The 22,752-nt window shown below is 38.4% G+C and overlaps 1 protein-coding gene across 1 annotated transcript in view; it reads right to left on the reverse strand.

Annotated features, from left to right (window-relative positions):
• Nucleotides 1-2,912: 2,912 nt before the first annotated feature.
• Nucleotides 2,913-22,752, reverse strand: part of LOC143295944 (CAAX prenyl protease 2-like) — a 20,264-nt gene continuing 424 nt past the window's right edge. Inside the window, exons 2-9 of the mRNA XM_076607645.1 lie at nt 19,808-19,913; nt 18,477-18,557; nt 17,600-17,660; nt 16,931-16,989; nt 14,688-14,796; nt 13,713-13,784; nt 12,992-13,054; nt 2,913-12,685 (exon numbers count right to left, since the gene is read on the reverse strand). Of these exons, the coding sequence (XP_076463760.1) occupies nt 12,486-12,685; nt 12,992-13,054; nt 13,713-13,784; nt 14,688-14,796; nt 16,931-16,989; nt 17,600-17,660; nt 18,477-18,557; nt 19,808-19,913 (751 nt within the window). The 3' untranslated portion in view covers nt 2,913-12,485. The remainder of the gene's footprint in view (nt 12,686-12,991; nt 13,055-13,712; nt 13,785-14,687; nt 14,797-16,930; nt 16,990-17,599; nt 17,661-18,476; nt 18,558-19,807; nt 19,914-22,752) is intronic.

The following is a 22,752-nucleotide window of genomic DNA, read 5'->3' on the forward strand; positions in this document are numbered from 1 at the left end:
AGGAAGCCCCCAGAGGCTGTGAACTCCGTAGGGTTGCATGGGTTAACAGTTGTCAGAGTCTCAGACCCCATTTCAGCACGGTGTTGTGTCCTTGGGCCCTTCGATGGCCAGCCATGGGGCAGTGATTTTTTTTTTTTTTTTTCCAGGAGAAATCAGTTGATGCCTAAAAGTTCTGCAAATGAGCAGGATAGTTTCAGCATCCCTGGAAGGTTCTTTCTTTTTTTTTTCTTCTTTTTTTTAATATATATATCTTTTTTTTTCTTTTCTTTTTTTCCATCATCATTTTTCACCTTTCTGTTGTCTTTTCTTTCTTTTTGTTCATTTTTTTCTCATATTTTTAATCTGTCTTCTTCCCAATGGCATGTTCAAACACTAACAAGGCCATGCAACATATATTACACATACATGATGGTTTCAGGGGCAGTGAATTTATGTCCACTGTGTCTGGGGCTTGACATAGGAAGGCAAGGCATGATCTGATGATCATCTCCTTCTGTTTGTTTTGACATTCCCTGGCTGAAGTCGGGTACCCGTGTACACCCGAGCGGGGCGAGGAAAATCAAAGTGCCTTTCTCAAGGACACACAACTCCAAGCCGAAACGGGGGGGTCTCGAACTCTGATCACTGGTGAAAACCTGATCGGAAGTCCAATGCCGGGCGCAATAGCTGAATGGTTAAAGTGTTGGACTTTCAATCTGAGGGTCCCGAGTTTGAATCTCGGTAACAGCGCCTGGTGGGTAAAGGGTGGAGATTTTTTCGATCTCCCAGGTCAACATATGTGCAGACCCACTAGTGCCTGAACCCCTTTCATGTGCATTCGCAAGCAGAAGGTGAAATACGCACGTTAAAGATGCTGTAATGCATGTCAGCGTTTGGTGGGTTATGGAAACAAGAACATACCCAGCATGCACCCCCCGAAAATGGAGTATGGCTGCCTGCATGGCAGGGTAAAAACGGTCATACACGTAAAAGCCCACTCGTGTACATACGAGTGAACGTGGGAGTTGCAGCCCATGAACGAAGAATAAGGAAGTCCAGTGCCTTACCAATTCTGCCATGGCACTTCATATCTGTATGTAGGAGAATTATTTTGTTGTTTGCTGTAGCGGTTTCAGCATCGACAGCAAGGAAGGTGATGACAAAGATTTAATGAACATGCTTTTTTTTTTTTCTGGTGCAGTATCATATATCATATTTTATGCTTCATTCATGTAGTTGTCTGATTATTGGATGAGTTGATTGCATTGTTAAATGATTATAGCTCTCTGAAGAATGGATTGATTGGTCTTGTATGGCAGAATGATTTTTGCAGTCTTGAATAGTAGTTCTGATAGGTTGAATTTTTTTTGCTTAAATTGTGGTGTTGAATGATTTGGGCCATCTGATTCATAGTTTGTATTAATGAATGACTTTTGGCCATTGTGTGTGTATTGTCAGAGTATATATATTTGCATGTATACTTGGTCACAAGGAACCATCCCTCCCCACCCCCTTTCCCCCCCAAGAAAAACAGGATGATTAATCCTTTACTGTTGATGGTTGTGTTTTTTGTTTGTTTTGATTTTCTGGGGCAGTTTGCTCAGGGATATATGCTCAGTATTTGCATGGAATTGTGTGAAGCGTATGATTGATAGAATTAAGATATGAAGAAATGTGTACATGCCACTATGTACTGTACGAGATGAGAAAGTGATTTTGTGCAGTGAACATTAAAAAAAAAAGTAGTTTTTATTATTTAATGAATCAAGTTTATGTTAATGGTCCAGAGAGAAGGTTCTGTCAGGGCAAGACAATGCAATGAACTGAACTTCCACAAGGCTGACTGTAATGTTGCTGGTGATTATTGAAACTTATTATTGCCAGTTTAAATAAATCATCCAAAGAAAAGAATGTCCCCCGCCCCACCCCCACACCCCATGGGGATGCCAGGGTCTTTCAATATAAAATGCATCCCCACCTTCTGGAAATTCTGTGCTGGAAATTAACTCTTTTCTATTGCTGTCTTTATTTCTGCCTTTTTTCTTCCTTCACTGTTGTCTGCTTTTTCTGTCTTCCCAGTGCTATCCCCTTTATTTTTTGGAGCAAGCCTTGACAATTTTTTCTCTTTTCTGAAGTCTTGTGATGTACTGTCTGTGCTGTTTTGCTCTGGCAGTTAGGCAGTGCAATTGTCAACACTGGGATGGGCACTAACTGTCCATTCTGCAGTGTAATTTGCATGTATGGCCTTTTTTTTTCTTTTTTTTTAATGTATTTTTTAATTTGGCTTTGAAGTATTGCTTTTTCCTTTACTACAATTTTTTGTAATTTGGAGATGATAAATTAGGTTGAGGGTGCTGACGTCCTCAGCACGGCCAAGTCTTGTTTGTCCTGTGGAGTTAAATGGTTAAAATAGTGTCATGAACTGTGTTTTGTGGATTCATCTTCGTTTTTTGTTTGTTTGTTTTTACTGTTGTTGTTGTTTTGTAGATGTGACAGTTTTGTGTTGACGCGATGGAGCATTTGTATGGTTTGACAGTCTTCATTTGGCCCTGTGTGGTCAACTGGACTATAAGAAACGATAAACTATAAACAAAAAGAAAAGAAGGTTGTGTAGCTGCAGATTGGTCTGTATGACCATTATGGACAGGTGGTTGGGAAATAATATTTTATGATTTTTTTTTTCTACGAAAGACCCATTTCCAAAATTATGAAGCATTTTCACTACCCATTGACCTGGACAGACAGAATTTTTAAAAGTTGCTTATAGATGAATTATTTCCAAATCTGAGTTGCATATTTTATTCATCAAAAATTGGTGAAGGGAACGCAAAGATGCACACTCACACACACGCATTTCACTGCCAATAAATAGGAAGAGCTTTCATTACTGCAGACACACACACACCCACGTGTCAAACAAATCAACCACATTTCACTGTCAACAAATAGGGAGAGCTTTATTTACTCCAGCTTTCATTACTGCAGCTGATAGACATATCCCTGCACAGCTTGAATTAACCGTCATTGATACACACTTTTCAAACAAGGAAATTATATATAGACTGTTGAAAATCAGCAAACACAAGTATTTTTTTTTAGCAAAGCACACAAAGAATAGGCATACAGATTCAGGGAAGGGAAGGTACAATGAATAAAGTATTTCAATGGAAAGAAAAAGACAAAAAAAAAATTTTAAAGACACTGAACAAGTGATATCATACAGTCTACAAAGTGAATGAGACCAGGCAAAATGCATGCTGCAAAATAAATATATGACCCTTGTCAATTTACAATTAAAATCAACATGCTCTGAAATGGCTTTCTGACCTGTAATTGTGTGTTGAACACATCTGAGCAAGCGGTCACTGAAACCGATACTGATGCAATGGAAAGATTTGCAAAATGACTGTGCATCATCAAAAGTTTGATCAAATGTAGCAGACAACATCTTTTGTTCCCTGTCTTACACATTGTGACAACTCGATCAACCAACACAACTACTTTGAATGCGAGATTGAAGTTGTCACAGGCTTTTTTTAAGCCCCTCACTGGGACCACACTTCAAGATGGGCATCTGTAAGCGAATTCAGTGCAGTTTTTTCTTTCAGATGACCACAGTTATCATTATCATCAGTACTGCTAAAACAAATCCCAGCTAACCGCACATGGTATATCAAGGTTGAAAAACTACAAGGACTGAGTCATGTAGAACCTGAAAATAACAAAAAACTGAAAAACACATGGAAAAGAAAATTAGGGACAAGTACAGTCACATTCCTGCACATGCTTCATCATTTTTTCATCAGAGGAATAAAGTTTAAAAAGTGAACGTGTAACAAATAGATATATGTAGTAACAGCCATACAAAAAAAAAAAAGAATTACCAACATGCACCTCACACATACTTGGCACAAAGAAGATACATAAAGTATGAATTCCCATGTTTTCTTACTTTGGTGGATTCTTTTTTGCTTTCCTTTTTTTTTTTTTTGTTCCCAGATTCTGTAACACGGCAATTTTTTTTCAGGTCCAGAAAAAGACCACACACAAATTTCAAGGCCTGAAATTCATCGGTTATATCTGAATAAAAAAAAAATTAAAATTAATTTTTTTTAAAAGAGAAAACAACATACCGCCACCACCACACACACAAAGCAGACACCTGTCACGACTGAGAAAAAAAGATGTCCACCTTGTCTTTCAAGGTGGCTAAAAAAGAATATAACAATATGTTGCACTGATCTGACTGGAGTGCTTCAAAACTTCTGTTGTCTCTTCTCTTCCCTTTCTTTCTTGCTTACAGCCCAGCCGACTTCACAGGGTCATATATATATTTATATATATATCAGGGATGAAAAACTGTTAATACAGAACCTGTTTTTTGTTTGTTTGTTTGTTTTTTTGTTGCACTGAAAAAGAAAAATAGGCACAGGTAAATTCAAATTGATCACATATACCAAGAATATGCCTCTGATGTTGACGATTGTCAATTTATAGACAGGATTAGAAAAAAATAAATAACCTGAACATAAACTGAATTCTACAGAATTCACAAAATCGTTAGATAATAACGTGCACAGTCACACACACACACACACACACACAATAATAATAAACTGCTAACAATCACTCAGATATCGCAGGCATAAAAAAAAAAAAAGGAAAAAACACAGTAAGAATGCCCAACCATCAAGTGCAGAAGAAAAAAAGACCAAAAAATATTCCAGGCTTTCATGAAAGAAATACAGATGAATGAACCAGCACGGCAGACTATAAGAAAGATAGAGACGATAAAATGGACAGGAAACAGCTTGAAACAACGAGAACAACAGAAAGAAGGAAATTTCTAGCACACAACTACCGGAAGGTTGGGATACTTTGTGTACTGAAAAAAAACCTTGGCATTCCCACAGGGGCACTTAATTTTGCCTGAACTTCTTGTGGGGAAAAAATGGGGAGGTTCAGATTTTCTGCAAACGTTTGAAAATAAAAACAACAAAAAAGCAGCTTGGAACACAGAAGAAACACTGGTCGCAAAGCAGTCACATCAAAATGAATAGATACTGATGTTTATGACTGCAATGATCAAGACCAACAGTAGTTAAATGAAGCACTGAATAAAAGTAACTCATTTTTGGGAGGTATGGGGGGTGGTAATGACCTGTAATAATATGTACCATTACAATGACAACAACTGACATGCATCTGTACACTGAAGTAACATGCATGCGAAACCTGGTCCCAGTCACCTCATATACAGGACATCCATGTCCACAATGATCAAAATACACATCTGAATTATAACTGATATAACCTTAAATAATGACAACATTCATCAACAATAATAACATGCTAAAGTTGACACACATTAAGTTTATCAGGATTCAACAGCATTCATAAGGTTTGCAATCCTGTCGACCAAATTCTTTTTTAGAAAGGTAAAAGAGAAGATGAAATTCAGTGTGAAATAAAGACAGATTGCCAAAGTGAGCAAAAAAACCCTGAAGGCAAGATACGACCAAGTTTTAACTCAGAATCAAAAAGTTGCAACATGTAAAAGAAAAGAAAAGAAATTGTTACAACACCATGGGCAGTGCCTATGGCCAGCCAAGACCTCATTTTGCTTCTTCAGTTTGCATAAGGTAGTGTTGAGAGACCATCAAAACACTCAAGTGAGTTGCAACTTTTTGATTCTCAGTTAAACTTTCCGCCAAATGTATCATCCGGAATCAGAGAATCTTTCCCAACAAACTACAGGCAAGAAACAGCAGAAACCTGCAATTTGTCCAGTCAGTTGTTGACCAGTGAATGAACGAATGAATGAAGGCAAAATGTGAATCGGGAGGAGAGGGGGAGGGAGGGAAAGACGGAGATTGACTGAGCAGGAATGAGCCAAGGGAAGTCTCCGTACTGTGTGGGGCACATTTGGCCAAACAGAGCAAACCAAACATCTGTGATTTGTAACAACATTTGACATGATACAGTCCACGATACTAAGATGTTCTTTTAAGTAAAAACAACAAAGCAACAGACAATGCAATTCAGAGCATGATTCCTCCAAGACAGACAACACAAAGTATTCAAACAGCAAGTTATAGTACAATATTTAGCACATGTCAAGACCTTCGCATGCATGCTGACTTTCTTTCTTTTTTCAGATGTGGTCAAGTCTGATGAGATTGTGATTAGAAAAGTCTAATGGGCACTGCATTATTTAGTCACAATGATCATAATTTTCTCTTGTCTTTGTCTACGTTCCCCACAATGTTCGCTGATATGAGAATTTTGGGATGGAAAATTTAATGATAGGATTTAAGATTTTACACCCCTCTTCACAAGGGGCAAAGTCCTTTAGCTCAATAAAATCATTCATATTCATATTCTCACACTGCTGAAAGGAACGCAAACTTAATGAAGTATGAACGATTTTCATCACCATTATCTACCACACTTTTGTGACCTTGAAAGCAGTTTATTCTTACACCTCTCTTTTACACATGTGATATATCATTAGAAGATTTAAGCGAATGTTCTTCTTTTGAAATTATCTTTTTTAATGCCAATTTTCAGCTTCTCATTCTTCTCAACTGGAACAAAAACACAGGAGGAAAAACGCAGCAACTTTATACAATGTTAAAGTCATTTTTTTTCTCACAATAAAAATGACAGATCAGTATACTGATTTGTTTAACTGAAACTGCAAATGTTCTTTATTGAAAGAAAGTTTCAGTTTACAGGAAGTGTCAAAGCATGTGGACTGTCAATCCACACACTCCGACACCTTCAAACTGAAACTTTCACTGATCCATACAAGCTACACCACCTTTGCTTTGACAAAAAACAAAACCAAAAAAAATCCAATACCTCACCTACACATAAACCCAAAACCTTGGACAGGCCTTGGCAACAAAAAAACAAACAAACAAAAAAAACTATCGAGCAGAAGTCTTACTGTATTTCTGATAATCAAAAGCCCAAGGGAGATCACCTTACCCTGTTGTCCTGCAAAGACATCACCTCTCAACCAGACACGTCTGCCACTTTGTCTCTATTGTTTCGCTGCTTACAGCCCAGCCTAACACACTGGGCCACACCCCGTTCCGCGACACCAGAACCAAGATCCAGGTAGTGTAGTACTAATGACAAGCTCAGTTTCAGTTTTAACAAGGTGTTAAAAGCATGTGGACTGAGCCATAGACACTGCATCATGTCTGCTAAATAAAATTTTTAAAAATTTTTTAATGAGTAACAGATACCTGACCAATGCATATATCCCAACAGCCCACCAGGCCTTGAGAAATTCTGAAGAAAATTCTTAAGATAAATACTGTGGACTGAGCACTTTCATCAACAATCAGAAAAAGAATATACAAAAACACTTAAATCTGTAAGAGAAAAAAAAGGGGGGGGGGGGGGGAAGAAAAAGAAAAAAAAGAGAGACTGCTATACAGTGAATCGGGCAGTGAGATCAACATTCATGAACTAAATGATGTGAGACTTTTTTGAAATGTATTGCACAACACCACTTTTAGTGGTTGCAGCGTGTGTGTGTGTGTGTGATATTTTCACCTCAAAGCAATCAAATTTATGACCACACCAATGCAGTGAAGTACAGTCAATACTTAATCCATTTTTTGGTATCAATGTACAAATTCTGCCATCATTCATCTGAGAGCTGCAGTCGCTGGGCTGAAGAAAAACCCACAAATTCAACAGATGCCTCCCCAGTCAGTGCTAAAGGCAGCCCCACTTACATCTTACTATGTAATATCTAACTTTAATATCCTATCATCTGTGTATCATAGTCTGTTGGGTTTTTTTGCTGGAGATTCAGAACAGGTGGAATGTGTGATACATGATTGTCACACGCAGCCATGCCTCCAAACTGGGGAATGCGGACATTTCCACAGCCTAAAAATATGAAAAGCAAATGTGATTTCTTACTTCAAAAATAATGTTCTCATGTGACACTTCCACAGTGCTCTTTGTACAGTGCAATACCACCGGCCACAGGCTTTTATAAACACTGCTAAGCAGACGTTTCCATGCTCAAGCAGATGCATGACCATACACGTGTAACCTTTACACACAGGATGTGTTACATCAAATGGCAGTGGGTGGCCTAGCTAACCTTTTTTCCACAAGCTATGAACAGCATGATCTTCACAATCACTCAAAACAATGAGAGTGAGCAGTCTCTGTGAAAGAGTATACAGATATGAATGTAGACAACACTGCAGAAAACATTTACATCTTGATCATGAAAAAAATGACAACACTTAACATGCTTTATTTTTCAAACATGCATTCTATTGTTCAAGTATAAAAACCCATTCAACACACCGTTGCATATACAGAGTGGTTCCTGATGATTTCCATTCAGTTGGAACCATGTCAAAAACAACTCAATACTACGTTGGAACGAAGAAGGCAACTGATCATCACTTTCCTGACAGCAGACATTATTGCTCATAGTCCAGCTGATCCACACAGGGTCATATCAGGAAAGCCCAACTAAATAACAAGAGAGGCAAGGCCTTCAAGACTCACTTGTGATACACTTTTTAAAAAATCCAAGCTTTTTGTGTATTGAGTATAATTTCAAAATGTAATGTTTAAGATGAGAAAGATCAGTTTAAAGCAAATTAACTCCCCTAGCATTAATTACAGAGTAATTTCCCTTTTTTATTATCTGCACCAAAACGTTTGCAAAATAAATAAAAATTCCATGCTTAGCAAAAGAAGTTCCTGTTTGAACAAAAAATGATAATAATGATTCCTCTTGTTGTTGTGTCAGAATAAGAGGTCAAAGTGCCAAGTTTAGAGAATACAAAAAACATAAATATAACAGTAAATGCAGTTTGCATATAATTAGGCTTCTTTTTTTTAATAATTTTTTTGTGCCCATCCCAGAGGTGCAATATTGTTTTAAACAGGATGACTGGAAAGAACTGAATTTTTCCTATTTTTATGCCAAATTTGGTGTCAACTGACAAAGTATTTGCAGAGAAAATGTCAATGTTAAAGTTTACCACGGACAAACAGACACACAGACACACACACACACACAACCGAACACCGGGTTAAAACATAGACTCACTTTGTTTACACAAGTGAGTCAAAAATCAAACACTGATCCAAAGAGTGGAAGTTCTTTGTTGCCTCCTGACAGCATAATGAGCAATAATCTAACCAAACCTGTCACATCTGGGGTTAAAAAAAACATAATAATAATTTCATTACATATCCATTAACCTTCTTGAGCCAATTAGGACTAGGCTGTACTGATGACATCAGCCTTTTCACTTAATTCGTCATCCCTGGATTACAAAAAAAAAAAGGGGGAAAAAAAAGAAGGATCAGAGATCCGTCAAAGCCATACAAAGGCTGGACAGAAACATGAGTAGATACTAATGTCCCCCCGTCTTTGCCGAGCACCTATATTCTGAAAACACACACCAGTCAGCCGTTGTCCTTTGCGCAGCGGCTACATAAAATGATACACTATTCACCCTTAAAAATCATAGGCGATTTATAAAAAAAAAAAAGGTATATATTTCTTTTTTCTATAGACTGCTACAGAAATCCACTGAAAAAGAAATATACTAATACATGATCACTGATGTAAGATGGCTCTCATTTGCATATCTGAGGTCAAGACAAAATATTAGGATCTCAGTATAAAGCTCAAAAAGATAATGATGGAATAACAACATAATTATACACCAACAGCACCATTTCTGAACAATAAATTAATTGTGCAATCACCTTTACAGGACAATTCTCTCAGATTATCACCTTATCTCAAGAAGTGGCATTGTGATATCCATCATTCATCAGAGAATCTATGAATAGTCTGATTTTAGACTGTTCTTTACCAATACAATTTATTCCCTTCTATTTTTTTTCAGGAAAATAAGGGTTAATGAACCAAATACTAACAGTCCATTAATGCTGACACTGACCAGTCACTGACGGTGACAAAAGTGTTGATCACTCTCTCTAGTGAAAAGTCCCAACAACTCTGCTGGTAAATGAGTTCCCAACCCCTACCACACATTCAGACATAAACTCATGCACCTCAGATCATCGAGCCAATGGCAAAGAAAGTAGTCCAGGTGTTTCAAAGACGCAACAATACAACAATGCATTGTCCATATTCTGACTGCTAGTCAACATTAAAGCTGTAACCTCATGCACCGCGAGTCATATCAGTTGGGTTTTTTTGTAAGCCACCACTTCCAGTTCAAAGCCTGCCTCTATTCAAAGAGCATTAACTTATCCCCTTGACTGCTATTGATAGACTATGGTTGTCAGCTACAAAGATGACTTTTTTCAAACTAAAAACATATAAGAAACACAATGAATATGAACATATGAACAGCTCCAAAGTCAATTTTCTCAAACTAAAAGCATACAAAGAAACATAATGAATGCAAATATCAATAGCTCTAATGATGATTATTTTCTTTCAAACTAAAAAGCATATCATGAAACAACAAATTTATCCGCTAAATCTAAAAGAAAGCAGTTGTGCAGAAATGGAGACACGTTAATGCCCAAGACAAAGATAATGTTAACATGTGATATGATAAAAACATAGACTAGTTCACGAAGGCCGATCCTCAACTCACTGCGGTGAAAATGCAGAAGAGATTGGATAATATAGATCTGTCTCTACACTCAATCAGATCTGTAGAGATGACCTTTCATTGCATATAGTGTACACAAATACACACACACGCACACACACACACACACACACACAAATACACAAACATTTAATTATGCAATACGTTACTGACACGCTAAACATCACTACACAACAGACTACCAATTCACACAAAATATTGAGTCGTCTTCATAAATATCATTGTACATTAGCAAATTTTCCAGAATCTCAGTGTAGCATGGCTGGGCTAACCCTAATCTGGCAGGCTTCCTTAAAACTGTTTGACTCACAGAACTATTTGTAATTTTTGCTTTAAAAAATAACCAATCTCACAAAAGGAAAAATCACAAAATTCAAATAATGCTCTAGAGTATAATAATATTTTATATTTTAATAAAGAAAATGAATGGAAAATATAATTACCATAATTATGTTCAATGTTGACAGGATGATATAACTCAGTCTTGGGCAGGTAACCATATATATATATATTTTTTTTTTTAATGATGACTTCTCCTCTACTCTTATCTCATTTGACTGAATTCTGTCTCACCTTCCTATCCATGTATTACTCAAAACTAGCAGCTACATTGTTTTACAAGACTTTGTTCGCATCAGAAAACAACCAATCAAGGCAGAGAGGAAGCAAAGATCAAAAAGATATATTCAGTGTTGTCTGCTTAAAACTGCCTTCGGTTTTTTTTCTAATAAATAAATATAAAAATAACAAATAAAACACACGACAAAATTTTGTTTGTGAAAATGGAAGTGAAAAAGAAAAAAAGAAATAATAATAAAAAAATGAATAAGCTCTTCTTTGAAACAGATCTAATGCTGACCTGACTTTTTTTTTCCCCCCTCTTCCTTTACAAACATGAAAATGACAAAAAGTTTTTTTTAAAATTATAATCTAATTACCATACCAGTATATCCAGGATAGGAGAGGGCAGACAGTAAGGCTTTTCAAACTCAATATTACCACACATACCTATAAATAATGACTGAAAATACATTCACAAATATAAACAAACAGAATAGTTTGGGGAGAAGGGTGGATACAAAGCCTTTTGTTCTTTCACTATCTGTTCTGCCTTCACTCCTGTCTAAGAATACATTTTCAGCAATGATGACGGCTAAATAAATAATCAAAGAAATAGATAAATGAATAATCCAATCAATCAGTTAAAAAAAACAACAACAACTACTCAATGAATGATAAATAAATGAACAGACATTCGTTCAAATAATATCAAATAAGTATATAAACAAATAAATAAAAAAATAGAAAAAACAGAAATGACAAATGAGAAAAAAAAAATATCATCAATAAATCTTAAATGAATAACCACAAAAAATTATCACGTCAATAAAATAAATCAACAAGTATACCAGAGAAAAAAGAAATAGACCATCAAGAAAAACTGTTAAAGAAAAAGAAATAGACAATCAACAAAAAAACTAAAGGAGCTTCTCCATTAAGAACTGCAGTGCTTTCACACACACACACACACACACACACGCCAAACCCCCCACACAAAACAAAACTTGATCCATCTACACCAGAGACACAAAGTGACAACGTCACTCAACATACATATAACTATTTTCTCCTCAAGATTAACCGTAATGCTTTCACACACACATACTCACACACACACCACAAAACTAAAGGTCACCCAACACACATGCAACCAAAGTCTCCTCCAACAATAACCACAGCACTTTTAAACACACACACACACACACACACACACACACACACACACACCATGCTCCACACAAAAGAAAACATGACCTGTCCACACCGCAGACAAGACACAGCCAGCAAGGACAGTCACTCAACGTACACGTAACTGGAGTAGAGCCAGGGGGAGGTGAGTGGGAAGAGGAGGAAGGCCCACAACACCAAGCCAATGACGAACAGCGAGATCAGCTTGTAGCGCGTGGGCTGGGCATACCCCATCACCTCGTTGAAGGCCGGGAAACCCATGTGGTTGCAGAAGGCGTGCGCTATCACTGGTGCCACCAGGTGACCTGAAAGGGTCAGGTTTGGACTCAGGCTTCCCACAAGTCTCAGCAAACAAAATCACATACTTTTTTTTGTTTCCAAACTTGTTTTCAAAAATATGTGTTACATTTTCCAAGACCCTAACACGAAGACTCACACAAATTTACAAGAAAGTACACATGCAAACATAACAGAATTACCACGTAGAGAGGTTGTGAGGGAAAGTGTGGGAGGGGGAGTATGGATGGTGGGAGGAGAGAGAAATACTGATATTTCTTTTTTAAATCACAACACACGCCAATACCATGACATCCATGAAAGCAAATATGTACCTGTCCTGAGGAAGAGGAAGGCAGAGTAAGCACCAAAGACAGTGGTGTAGGCAATCTGGAACACTGCACACACAAACACAACAGAAAACGTTTCAACACTGCCTTCACATCCTAACACTGTTGTTTGAGACTCACATTTTCAAACAGTGCGAACTGGTCTATTTATACTGCACTAATCTGTCTAGCCCTGAGGTCATTTTTCACACACACACACACACACAAACACACACACATGGCACAGGCTATTGTGATACAATTTCTTTTTAAATTTCAAGGAATACACCACCCTACAACATCCTGGAAATCTTCTAGGGAAGCCCTTCTCCCATCAACACAAGTGACATCATGTCATAATAATTTTAAAAATTTTTGTTTTCAACCTGAAAAACACACTGAAAAAGAATCTTCACAGCCCTCTGCAAACCAAAACACTGCTTGTGGTGTCACACTCATGACACTCCCTTCATATCAGTGCAAAAAAAACCAAAAAACAAAAAAAAAGATTTTTAAACACTGGTTCACAGATTAATCGTCTGAATTCACCCTTTGTGTAGTCTTAGCCTTTAAAACTGATTAAAGTGACCACCAATGCCTACACAAACTCCTAATACAAAAAAAAAAGAAAAAAAGAAAAAGAAAAAAAGACTGGAACATTCCTGCATATTTCCCACTGGAAAACATGAAAGACACATCTCCTGGTTCTGATCTACCGTCACCTTACCTGTCTGCTTCAGGGCGTCTGACACCTCAGCCTGTCTGTGTATCACCTTCTCTATCATATGGTGGAAGTGAGCTGCAAGCCAGAGGGAAAGAATCATGCATAAAAATATGATAAAAAAAAGAATTAAAACAAAATATAATAAAAAAATAAATAAAATCAACAACTACTAAATTAGAGAACAAAATCAATGCAAAGACAGATAAAGGGTGCGGTAGCTAAGCAGTGACAGCATTAGATGCTCAATCTTATAGTCTTGGGGTAAGTTCATACCAGCACCTGGTGGGTACAGGGCGGTGATAATTTTCATCTCCCAGGTCAACAGATGTACAGACATGTTGCTGCCCGAACCCCATAGGAGCATACACAAACAAACAAGATGAAATACATATGTCCATGATCACGCAATCCATAGAATCTGTTCGTAATCTATAGAGTCTGGTGTGTTATATAAACAGCTGAATACATATATATATATACCTACCACCCACCACCCATGACAGAATTAACATCAGCTGACCGATATTGGTCTTGTAACAGGGACAAGGTGCAGCACATACATTTCCAATAAAAAGAATGAACAAATACATCAAAGTCAAAGAATGAACAAATACATCAAATAACAGGCAAAAGACGACTAAATAAACAGTACACAGCAAACAATATGCACCAGAAAAACGAATCACACTGAATACTTGCTTCAAACTGGACATCACTGTCTGTTGTTAAGTTAAATAGAAAATAAACTGTTCTTAAAAAAACAAAAAAAACTCATACACACATACACACACACTCTCGCATAAACACACACACTCACTCTCATACACCCACACACACACAAACACACACACAAACACACACACACACATACACACACACACACATGCAGTACATATACACAACTGCAACCAACCCATACAAATCAACACAGCATCAGTCATCACACACACCAAATAACAAGCTTCAGCAACCACCTACCAACACCAAAGAACAGGGGGCAGAGGAAAATGGACCAGCCCATTCCAAACGCTGGCACCAGCAGCGGCAGCATGGTCGCTCGGAAGATGAGCTCCTCAGAGAATGGGGCCTGAAAACAGGGAAGGCTCCTTTATTCAAACATTTGAACAAGCCTGTGGGTATGCTGGTGTCAACGTGTGTGAAAACAGGTCAAAAACAACTGAAAAATCCTGCCACAATAAATGATTACAGACCAGTGCAACAGCCAAATGGTTAAAGCATTAGATTTTGAATATGAAGGTCCCAAGTTTGATCTCTGTATCGGCGTCTCGTGGATTAACTTACTTGGAATTTTTTTAAGATATCCCAGGCCAATGTATGTGCAGACCTGCAAGTGACTTAACCCCTTTAATGTGTATGCACATGGAAAAAAATCAAATACACACATTGATAAATCCCACAATCCATGTTCATGTTATGAGAGTTAAAGAAACATGAAGATACCCAGCATGCACACCCTCAAATGGCTGCCAACATGGCTGGGTAAAAACAATCATACATGTACATTAAAGGCCATTTGTAGATCTATACAAGAGTTAAGACTGAATGTGGGAGTTCTGTCACTGTCACCTAGTTCTGAAATCTGGTGTGGTCGTGGGGGCCATTGCACTGCTGAATGCATCACCTACATTTTAACCCTTCCGCTGCCAGGAAAATAAGATTTAAGTTAAATCTATTTGCCAGGGTTTTAAAAAAACAACAAAAAAAACGGGGTATATATTTGCAAAAATTCTGTGCTCTTAGTTATTGGAGAAAGACGCATAAAAGCATATATTTTCTGAAAAATAAATGAAAAAAAGAATACAAAAAACATGATGTTTTCCCATTTGATATATTTTCAGTGACATGCTGTTGTTTTGAAATCAGTGTTTCATTTTTTGTCACATTTTCAACTTGTTCATTACAAACATTAGTCAGGTAATTTGCACTAAAATATATTTTCTGGATAAATGGATAATACTTGCACACACAAATCATACTAAAGCAACCACAATAAAAAAAAAATTAAATTTTAAAAAAGAGACAGATACACAATGCATTGTGACTTCTCCAAGTGATAATATCTGGATGTGGGGCCACGCCCCCTTGGTCTCCACCCCTCTCCTCATCACCCCTCTCACACGGTCACTTCATCCAGTTCTCACCAGACCACGTTGGCCGAGTTCCAAGAAAATCGCTCACACTGTGTCCTGCTGATAATTCGGTCACTTTTTGTTGTCTGCTACAGCTGTACAGTCAGTATCACTCACTGACAGTTGTATCTTGGCCAGTCTCTTCATTGCTCCTTTTTTTCTATCAAATCGTCATATAAAAGTTCATCACTGTCTTCTCCTTCCAATTTACACTTCAATTCTTTCTAAGCATCAGCTAGAGAAAGCAATCTTGGTTGATTTAGGGCAACACAATCGCATGTCTTGAGCATGGAGTCCGACATTTTGTTGAGCGAGCGAGGAGAGGAGCCAGGCAAACACTGCTACGGTAACCCAACCAAAACATTCAAATAAAGGACTGCCTCATGACGTAGATGGGGTTTCTAGCTATGAATAGAATCTAAGAAAGATTCCCCAAGCTACCAGTATTTTTGTCAACGAACTCAATGCAAACCAGGGAAAAGTCAGAATATTTCAATAATTCGTCACTGTGGCAGCAAAGCATACATGCTTGTGCTGATGAGTTATCTCGTCATATAGGCAGCCAAGGGGTTAATGTGGGAGTTGCAGCCCATCAACACATAATAAACGAACATTCCATCACCTGCCAAAACTGAGGCTCAAATACAGAAAGGGTTATTGTTTGTCTTTTTTTTAACCCCATAATCTGTCAGTCAATATATAAAAATCACTGTGTAATATTAACTGCTTCACTGCAGCTGACAAACACACTTATCAGTGAAGAGCTGTCACCTCACAGACAAGACCAATACAGGTCAGGATGTCAGTCACTGCTCTAGCTCTGTTATGTATTGGGACTTCTTCCTCTTGGGGTTGCATCACTTTTGTCAACCACCAATCCACCCACACACACATACACAGGTACCTGCAAGCATGCAAACATACACAGACGTGCATGCAAGCACACACACAGACCCTCCACCCTCCCCTTTTCTTTCCCAACAGCCCACACCCTCTCCATTTTCTTTTTTCAAGCACACACACACACACACACACACACAAAAGCGATGCTATGCACAGAGGTAAACTCACCACCAGGTGATTTCTCAGCCACACATAGTTTTGCACAGAGGTGGTCCAGTATCGCGGTTCTGACAAAAAATAAAGAAGTGGAGATTAAAAAAATAACAGAACTTCACAGACACACACACAACACGCACAAACACAAGCACACGCACATGCAACGTGTATATATATATATATATATATATATATATATATATATATATATATATATATATATATGTACAAATTTCAATTAAAAAAAATATCTTCTGAATATGTGAGAACGGTGATCATAATATCATTCTCTTAACATCAGTCTAAAACCCTCTCTCTCCCTCCCACCCAGCAAACCCCCCTGCTAGCCCACAATTTATCTCTCACTCGGAGAGAAATAATGGGATTGCAAGAAAGTGTGGTCATTCCCCTCCCACATTTTCTCTCAATTGCAAGAAATCGTGGATGGTGCCCCCATGCTCTCTCACAATGTGTTAAGAAAGCGTGGGAAGCCACCTTTATCTTTAATAAAAACATTTCCTTTGTTATTGGGGTTGGTTTCTTGTCTTTTACCAACACAAACCTTAGCCTCTATCCCCTTCATACCTCTAGAAATTAAGCATTCACAAATGCGCCTTTTCTGAAAACTGCCAACATGAAACACACCATGTCATCCCCACCCAGAGGGATGTGGGTACTTACCCAGGTACAGTCTGAACACCCCATCCATGTAATGCAGGTAGAGGGGACCCAGAAACAGTATCTGGCAAAACACAACACATGGTTTGATGAAATACAGACTGGGTGTGATGAGAGAGAGAGAGAGCGTGTGTGTATCAACTGTATACATGTCGTAGTAGTATTCAATTCTACATCTTTCCAATCTATATTAGACAATGCAAGAAGAAAAAGTGGAAGAGGGTGGGGAAAGGGATAGGCGAATGGGGAGGTGGTGGGAGATCAGAAGGAAGTGAGGGGAGGGGATAATGACAAATGTGTGTGCATGTGTGCATGTGCGTGTGTGTGTGAGTGTGTGTGTATGAAATGAATGTGTACACATGCGTGTCAATGTGTATGTGTGCCCATATATTTGTGTTGTACGTGGGAATGTGTGGGTGTGCACACGTGAGTTTTCATTCATGCTCCTTTTTGTCTTTTCACTGCCTGAAGATATTGCAAAAAACAGGCTGAAATCTGGAGCGTTTCTGTACTTGTAATTTTTAAATGTTTATGTCATTAAGTGATAAACATGAAGAATATATTTTGTATTACACGTGTAATATGAGATTCTAAAGTAATCTTTCTGCAATTTTCTTTCTTTTTTTTTTTTTTTTGGTCTGGTTTTTTTTTTGTCTGTGTGTGTCGTGTGTGTGTGTGTGTGTGTGTGTGTGTGCGTGCTAATCTTTTACTTGAACAATAAATATTGAAATGTACAACAAAATAACATTAATGTAATGATAATATTTTCTTGCTTTATTGATTATAATCATTAGCCCAGCCAAGAAATTCATATGTAAAGACCATGAACAGCAATCTTTGGAAGTGAAAAGAGAATGAGAAAATAGCTGAAATAGTGTACCATTGTCAGCAGCAAAGGTATGACTGTGGCTGGAATCAGTCCATAGAAGCGCACACCCATCAATTCCAAGATTGTATGACCCTGCAACAGTTACAACAATTACATTGTACCTCATATTTTTTAACACACACACACACACACACTAACAACTAATGAAACACAATCAAATATAATCAAACTCTAAGACAAACAACCAAATACAAACACCACCTCAAGACTTGAAAAACAACCAGCCAACCAAATACAAACACCATCACCTCAGGACTTCAAAAACAAACACTGAAGCATATATTTAAACTTGTGCTAAAAAGCCTGACAGTGATAAAAACAATGCAACATCAGTGGATTCCAGTTAAAAACCTCATCATCTAAATTCTCATTCTCCAGCTGACTGAGGCTTCAGCCCTAAAGCATGAAGATTTCATCAAAATTCCCAACAGCCTTTGTATGCCAACTATTAAAAACTCTCTAGATATTATATCAGCCACATTAACTTGATCATGTGTTTGGAAAACAATAACCGTTCACTTTTCCTCCATCGACATCGACATTAACCTGTCGAAATATATACAGCCCTTTTACTGAGCATGTATTGCAGCATCATTGAAAAGAGCAACAGAACTATTGTGGGAATTTTTCATCTTCACTGGCTGTCATACAAACAGTACTGTTAAAAGCATTTTTACTAATAACAACACACACAATTAAGCTTGCACTGTATACATTTCAACAGGTTGATTATCTTTTTTTTTTCTTTTCTTTTTTTTTACTGCCTCAGAGTCAGATTTACACTGAGAAAATGACTGCCATGCAAAGACAACTTCTGACTGGTCATGACAATCGAGGGTCAAGTATACCCCTTAGCTGCTTAAAGTGAAAGGTCACAATACAAAGGTCACTGGCCAGACAAACACAGGGCGACAAGATAATTTATGCACCATATGGCAAACCCACAGAGTATCAGAGAGCTCTCTACACGACGGCCAAGTGTTAATGTGCCCAACTAAGAAGTGAGTGTCCGCGGATTCAAGTTCCATACATACTGACTGAGATTTCTACTACCCCCTCCACTAAACCCACATTATGAATCATGATAGGACAGTCTGAGTCATTAGACAGTGTGTGTGTGTGTGTGTGTGTGTGTATGTCTTTGGGTGCATACAATAATTATTATGAAATACTATCTGACTCTTTGCCTGTCCCACTGTCCATTTTTATCTGCATCAGTGCATGTTTAATTGTGTGAGTATGAAATATAAGTGCCTAGATGGCCATGGGTGAGTCTTTCAGATTACCAATACAGACTGAAACAAAAGTGATTTTATTTTTACCGTTGCCTCGCTGCTTGACGTACTGAATGACCACAGCAATGGAGGAGCAATCATACACACAACTCCCACACTCATGAAGCGTCGTTTGATCACATCTGGATGATCTCTTTAACAAACAAAAATCATCTTTACAATATGATCCACATCTTGTTTTCTGAAAATGCATAAGATCTTAATGTCATGCATGTCATAATCACTTAAATTTGATTTAAACATCAACATGGCACAGTTACAAGCACCATGAACAAATTGTTGGCAATTCCTACATTCACATGCCAACATCAGTCTCTACAATAATTTTTTTTTTAAATCAAGCATTGATTTAAATGGTAAAGATAAAAATCACTAATATGGAGAGTCAGTATCAAACTCCCAGTTTGTTAAATCTACCTACCATGTCAAACTGATGCAAACTAGGCCTACTGGTATGCTCTGCTTGGCCAAAAATTTGTGGCAACTCGGTGATAAGACATCTCGCTATCAGTCCACCATCTGCTAGTCAATTAAATGCTATTTACGGCTGGAGCTAATTACTCATTCCAATGGCCAGCAAAGAAAAACCTCATGTGAACCACAGCAAGAACCACTGGGACAGACAGGCAGGCATTCGAGTTTGACATGGTAAGTATAATATTAAAGTCCCCATTTTGGTGTCAAATACTGTACCATGTCAAACTGATGCAGAATTCAAAGCAAAAAGGAGGACGATACCTGCTGGTTCACATGGGGAGCCCTTGTAACAGTAACAGCTGTGTTAACAGTGACAAAGGGAATCTCCAAACAGCAGAAGGCTTCCTCCAAAACATACAACTGAGTACTGAAAGGTGGCCAAATGGTAATAGTGCGACCTCACGTGCTCTCAGAATCAAGCAGCTAAGGAAATGAAATCATCTTTGGTTCTAATTTGTGGGCATTCCGACAAGGCTTTCTAAACCACCTTGGGCAGGATTAGGAAGGAGGGAAAAGCATAAGCGATCAGCTTGCTCCACTCCAGAGGCCACCCCCATGAGTCCCTGGCACCTGGACCTCAAGCAAGGGAGAAAATCTGGCCAAGTAGGAGTGAGGTCCAGTCCAACTTCGGCGTCAGGTCTGCAGGCAAACCAACAAGCCAACAGGCTGGAGCCACCTGACACGCACAGGTGCTGTCCCCTGATACACAGGTGAGTGTCACACGTGCAGTACCCCCTTCAGTGGAGTATACAGGTGCCCATAAGAGAGGCACTGACAGCAGTGGAGGTTGTCCTGACCAACAAGTGCTCAGTCCCTCCATTCTCTGCAGTGGATGAATCCTGAGGGAGACACCAAATACTGGGGGCAAAGCAATGCTGGGCTGAGACCATGGGTAGAGGCTGAGGGGGTCGGGGGTGGGGGTGGGGGGGGGCTGGTTCCCCACTAAGCCCAGTGTCCCAGGTGTGAAAACACCCCGTCACCTCCCAAGGGGCAGCGGAAGCTCCGTCCCTCCCCACTCAGCAATTTAAGCACCCACAGGGATGCTAGCTACTGAGGGGTAAGCAGTGCTGGGCTGTGACCAGGGTGCAGAAAGAGTCTGGCCCTCTACTCAGCCCAGTGTGTCCCAGATGCGAATTCCCACAGGGGTAGAACTGGGGGAATCAACCCATGGGCACCAACCAGAGGGTGCCGTGAGGACAATTTCAGCCACACTCGAGAAGGAGGGTGCTAAAGCTTCTCATCACAAGAGGTGGAGACCCATGCATGCTGGGACGGCACGAGCACTTACTAATCTCCTGACTGATGAGAACGGAAAGAAAAAGAAAAGAAGAAGAGTGAGAAGGAATTGGAAACAATTCAAAAACATCAAATTAGACGTCAAGAACTGATGCAAACATGTAACTGATATAAATTCAAAAATCAAAACATACCAGAAAACCTTATCAAACAAGAAGCATGCAAGAAAATAACATTCCAAATGCATAAAAAGGTTGGTAGAAACAGAGCAACAAGATAATGTACTTACCTTAGGAATGTTGGTCATTGTGAATGAGTTATTAGCTCCAGCAGAAAAGGTGTTTGATTGGCTACCACACAGCGGACTAATTGCGAGACATCATGATCATTGACTTGCTGAGAATTTTGGCCAAACAGAGCAAACCAGTATGCCTGGTTTCCATCAGTTTGACATGGTTAAGTATATGACACCAAAAATATAAATTTCTGTATAATACCTGCACACAAGACACACAGCATCACACTTGCAAGATGCTCAATACAGATATTCTAAATTTCTCAGAATTCCTTTAACTGGTTTATATAACTATTACTGCTGCTGCACAATATAAATTAAGAATTTACCCTTATATAAGTTGCAAGTACAAAGTGCAGAGAGAGACTGACAAACAAAGACAGAGAAAGAGACGAAACAAAGACCGAGTCAAGAACTGGCTTTAATTTCAAGTTAATTTTCTGAGGGTAATACTAATAAAGATAATGCTTTTTTCATCTTGCCCTCAAAAGGGAAACAGTAAAAGAAAACAAATGAGGCAGACAGAGAGACAGACTGACAGACTGAGACAAAAACAGACAAGTGAACTGAACTTAACAAGTTTTTGTTTTGTTTTTTGTTGTTGTTTTTTTCTGATGGTAACAGAGTAAGACAATGTTGTGTTGTTTTTGTGTTTTTTTTTCATCTTGCCCTCAAAAGGGAAAAGGTAAAAGAAAACAACTGGGGAAATAATTTTTCAATATAAAGCATGCACATTTTAATAATGATTACCTTAATAATATTTTGTCAGTTTACAACATAAACACTACATTAGCTAGGGGAGAATGAGCAAGAGAATTTCAGGTTCAGGGGGAGTGGGAAAGTGAGGGAGGGAGGTGGGGCACACACACACACACACACACACACACACACAGATAGAGAGAGACTGTGTGTGTGTCGGTGTACTTGGCGCCTGATATATTCCATTCTCCGTCAGATATAATAA

This window comes from Babylonia areolata, chromosome 21 (assembly GCF_041734735.1).
Source record: "Babylonia areolata isolate BAREFJ2019XMU chromosome 21, ASM4173473v1, whole genome shotgun sequence".
In the NCBI taxonomy this organism is placed as follows: Eukaryota; Metazoa; Mollusca; class Gastropoda; order Neogastropoda; family Buccinidae; genus Babylonia; species Babylonia areolata.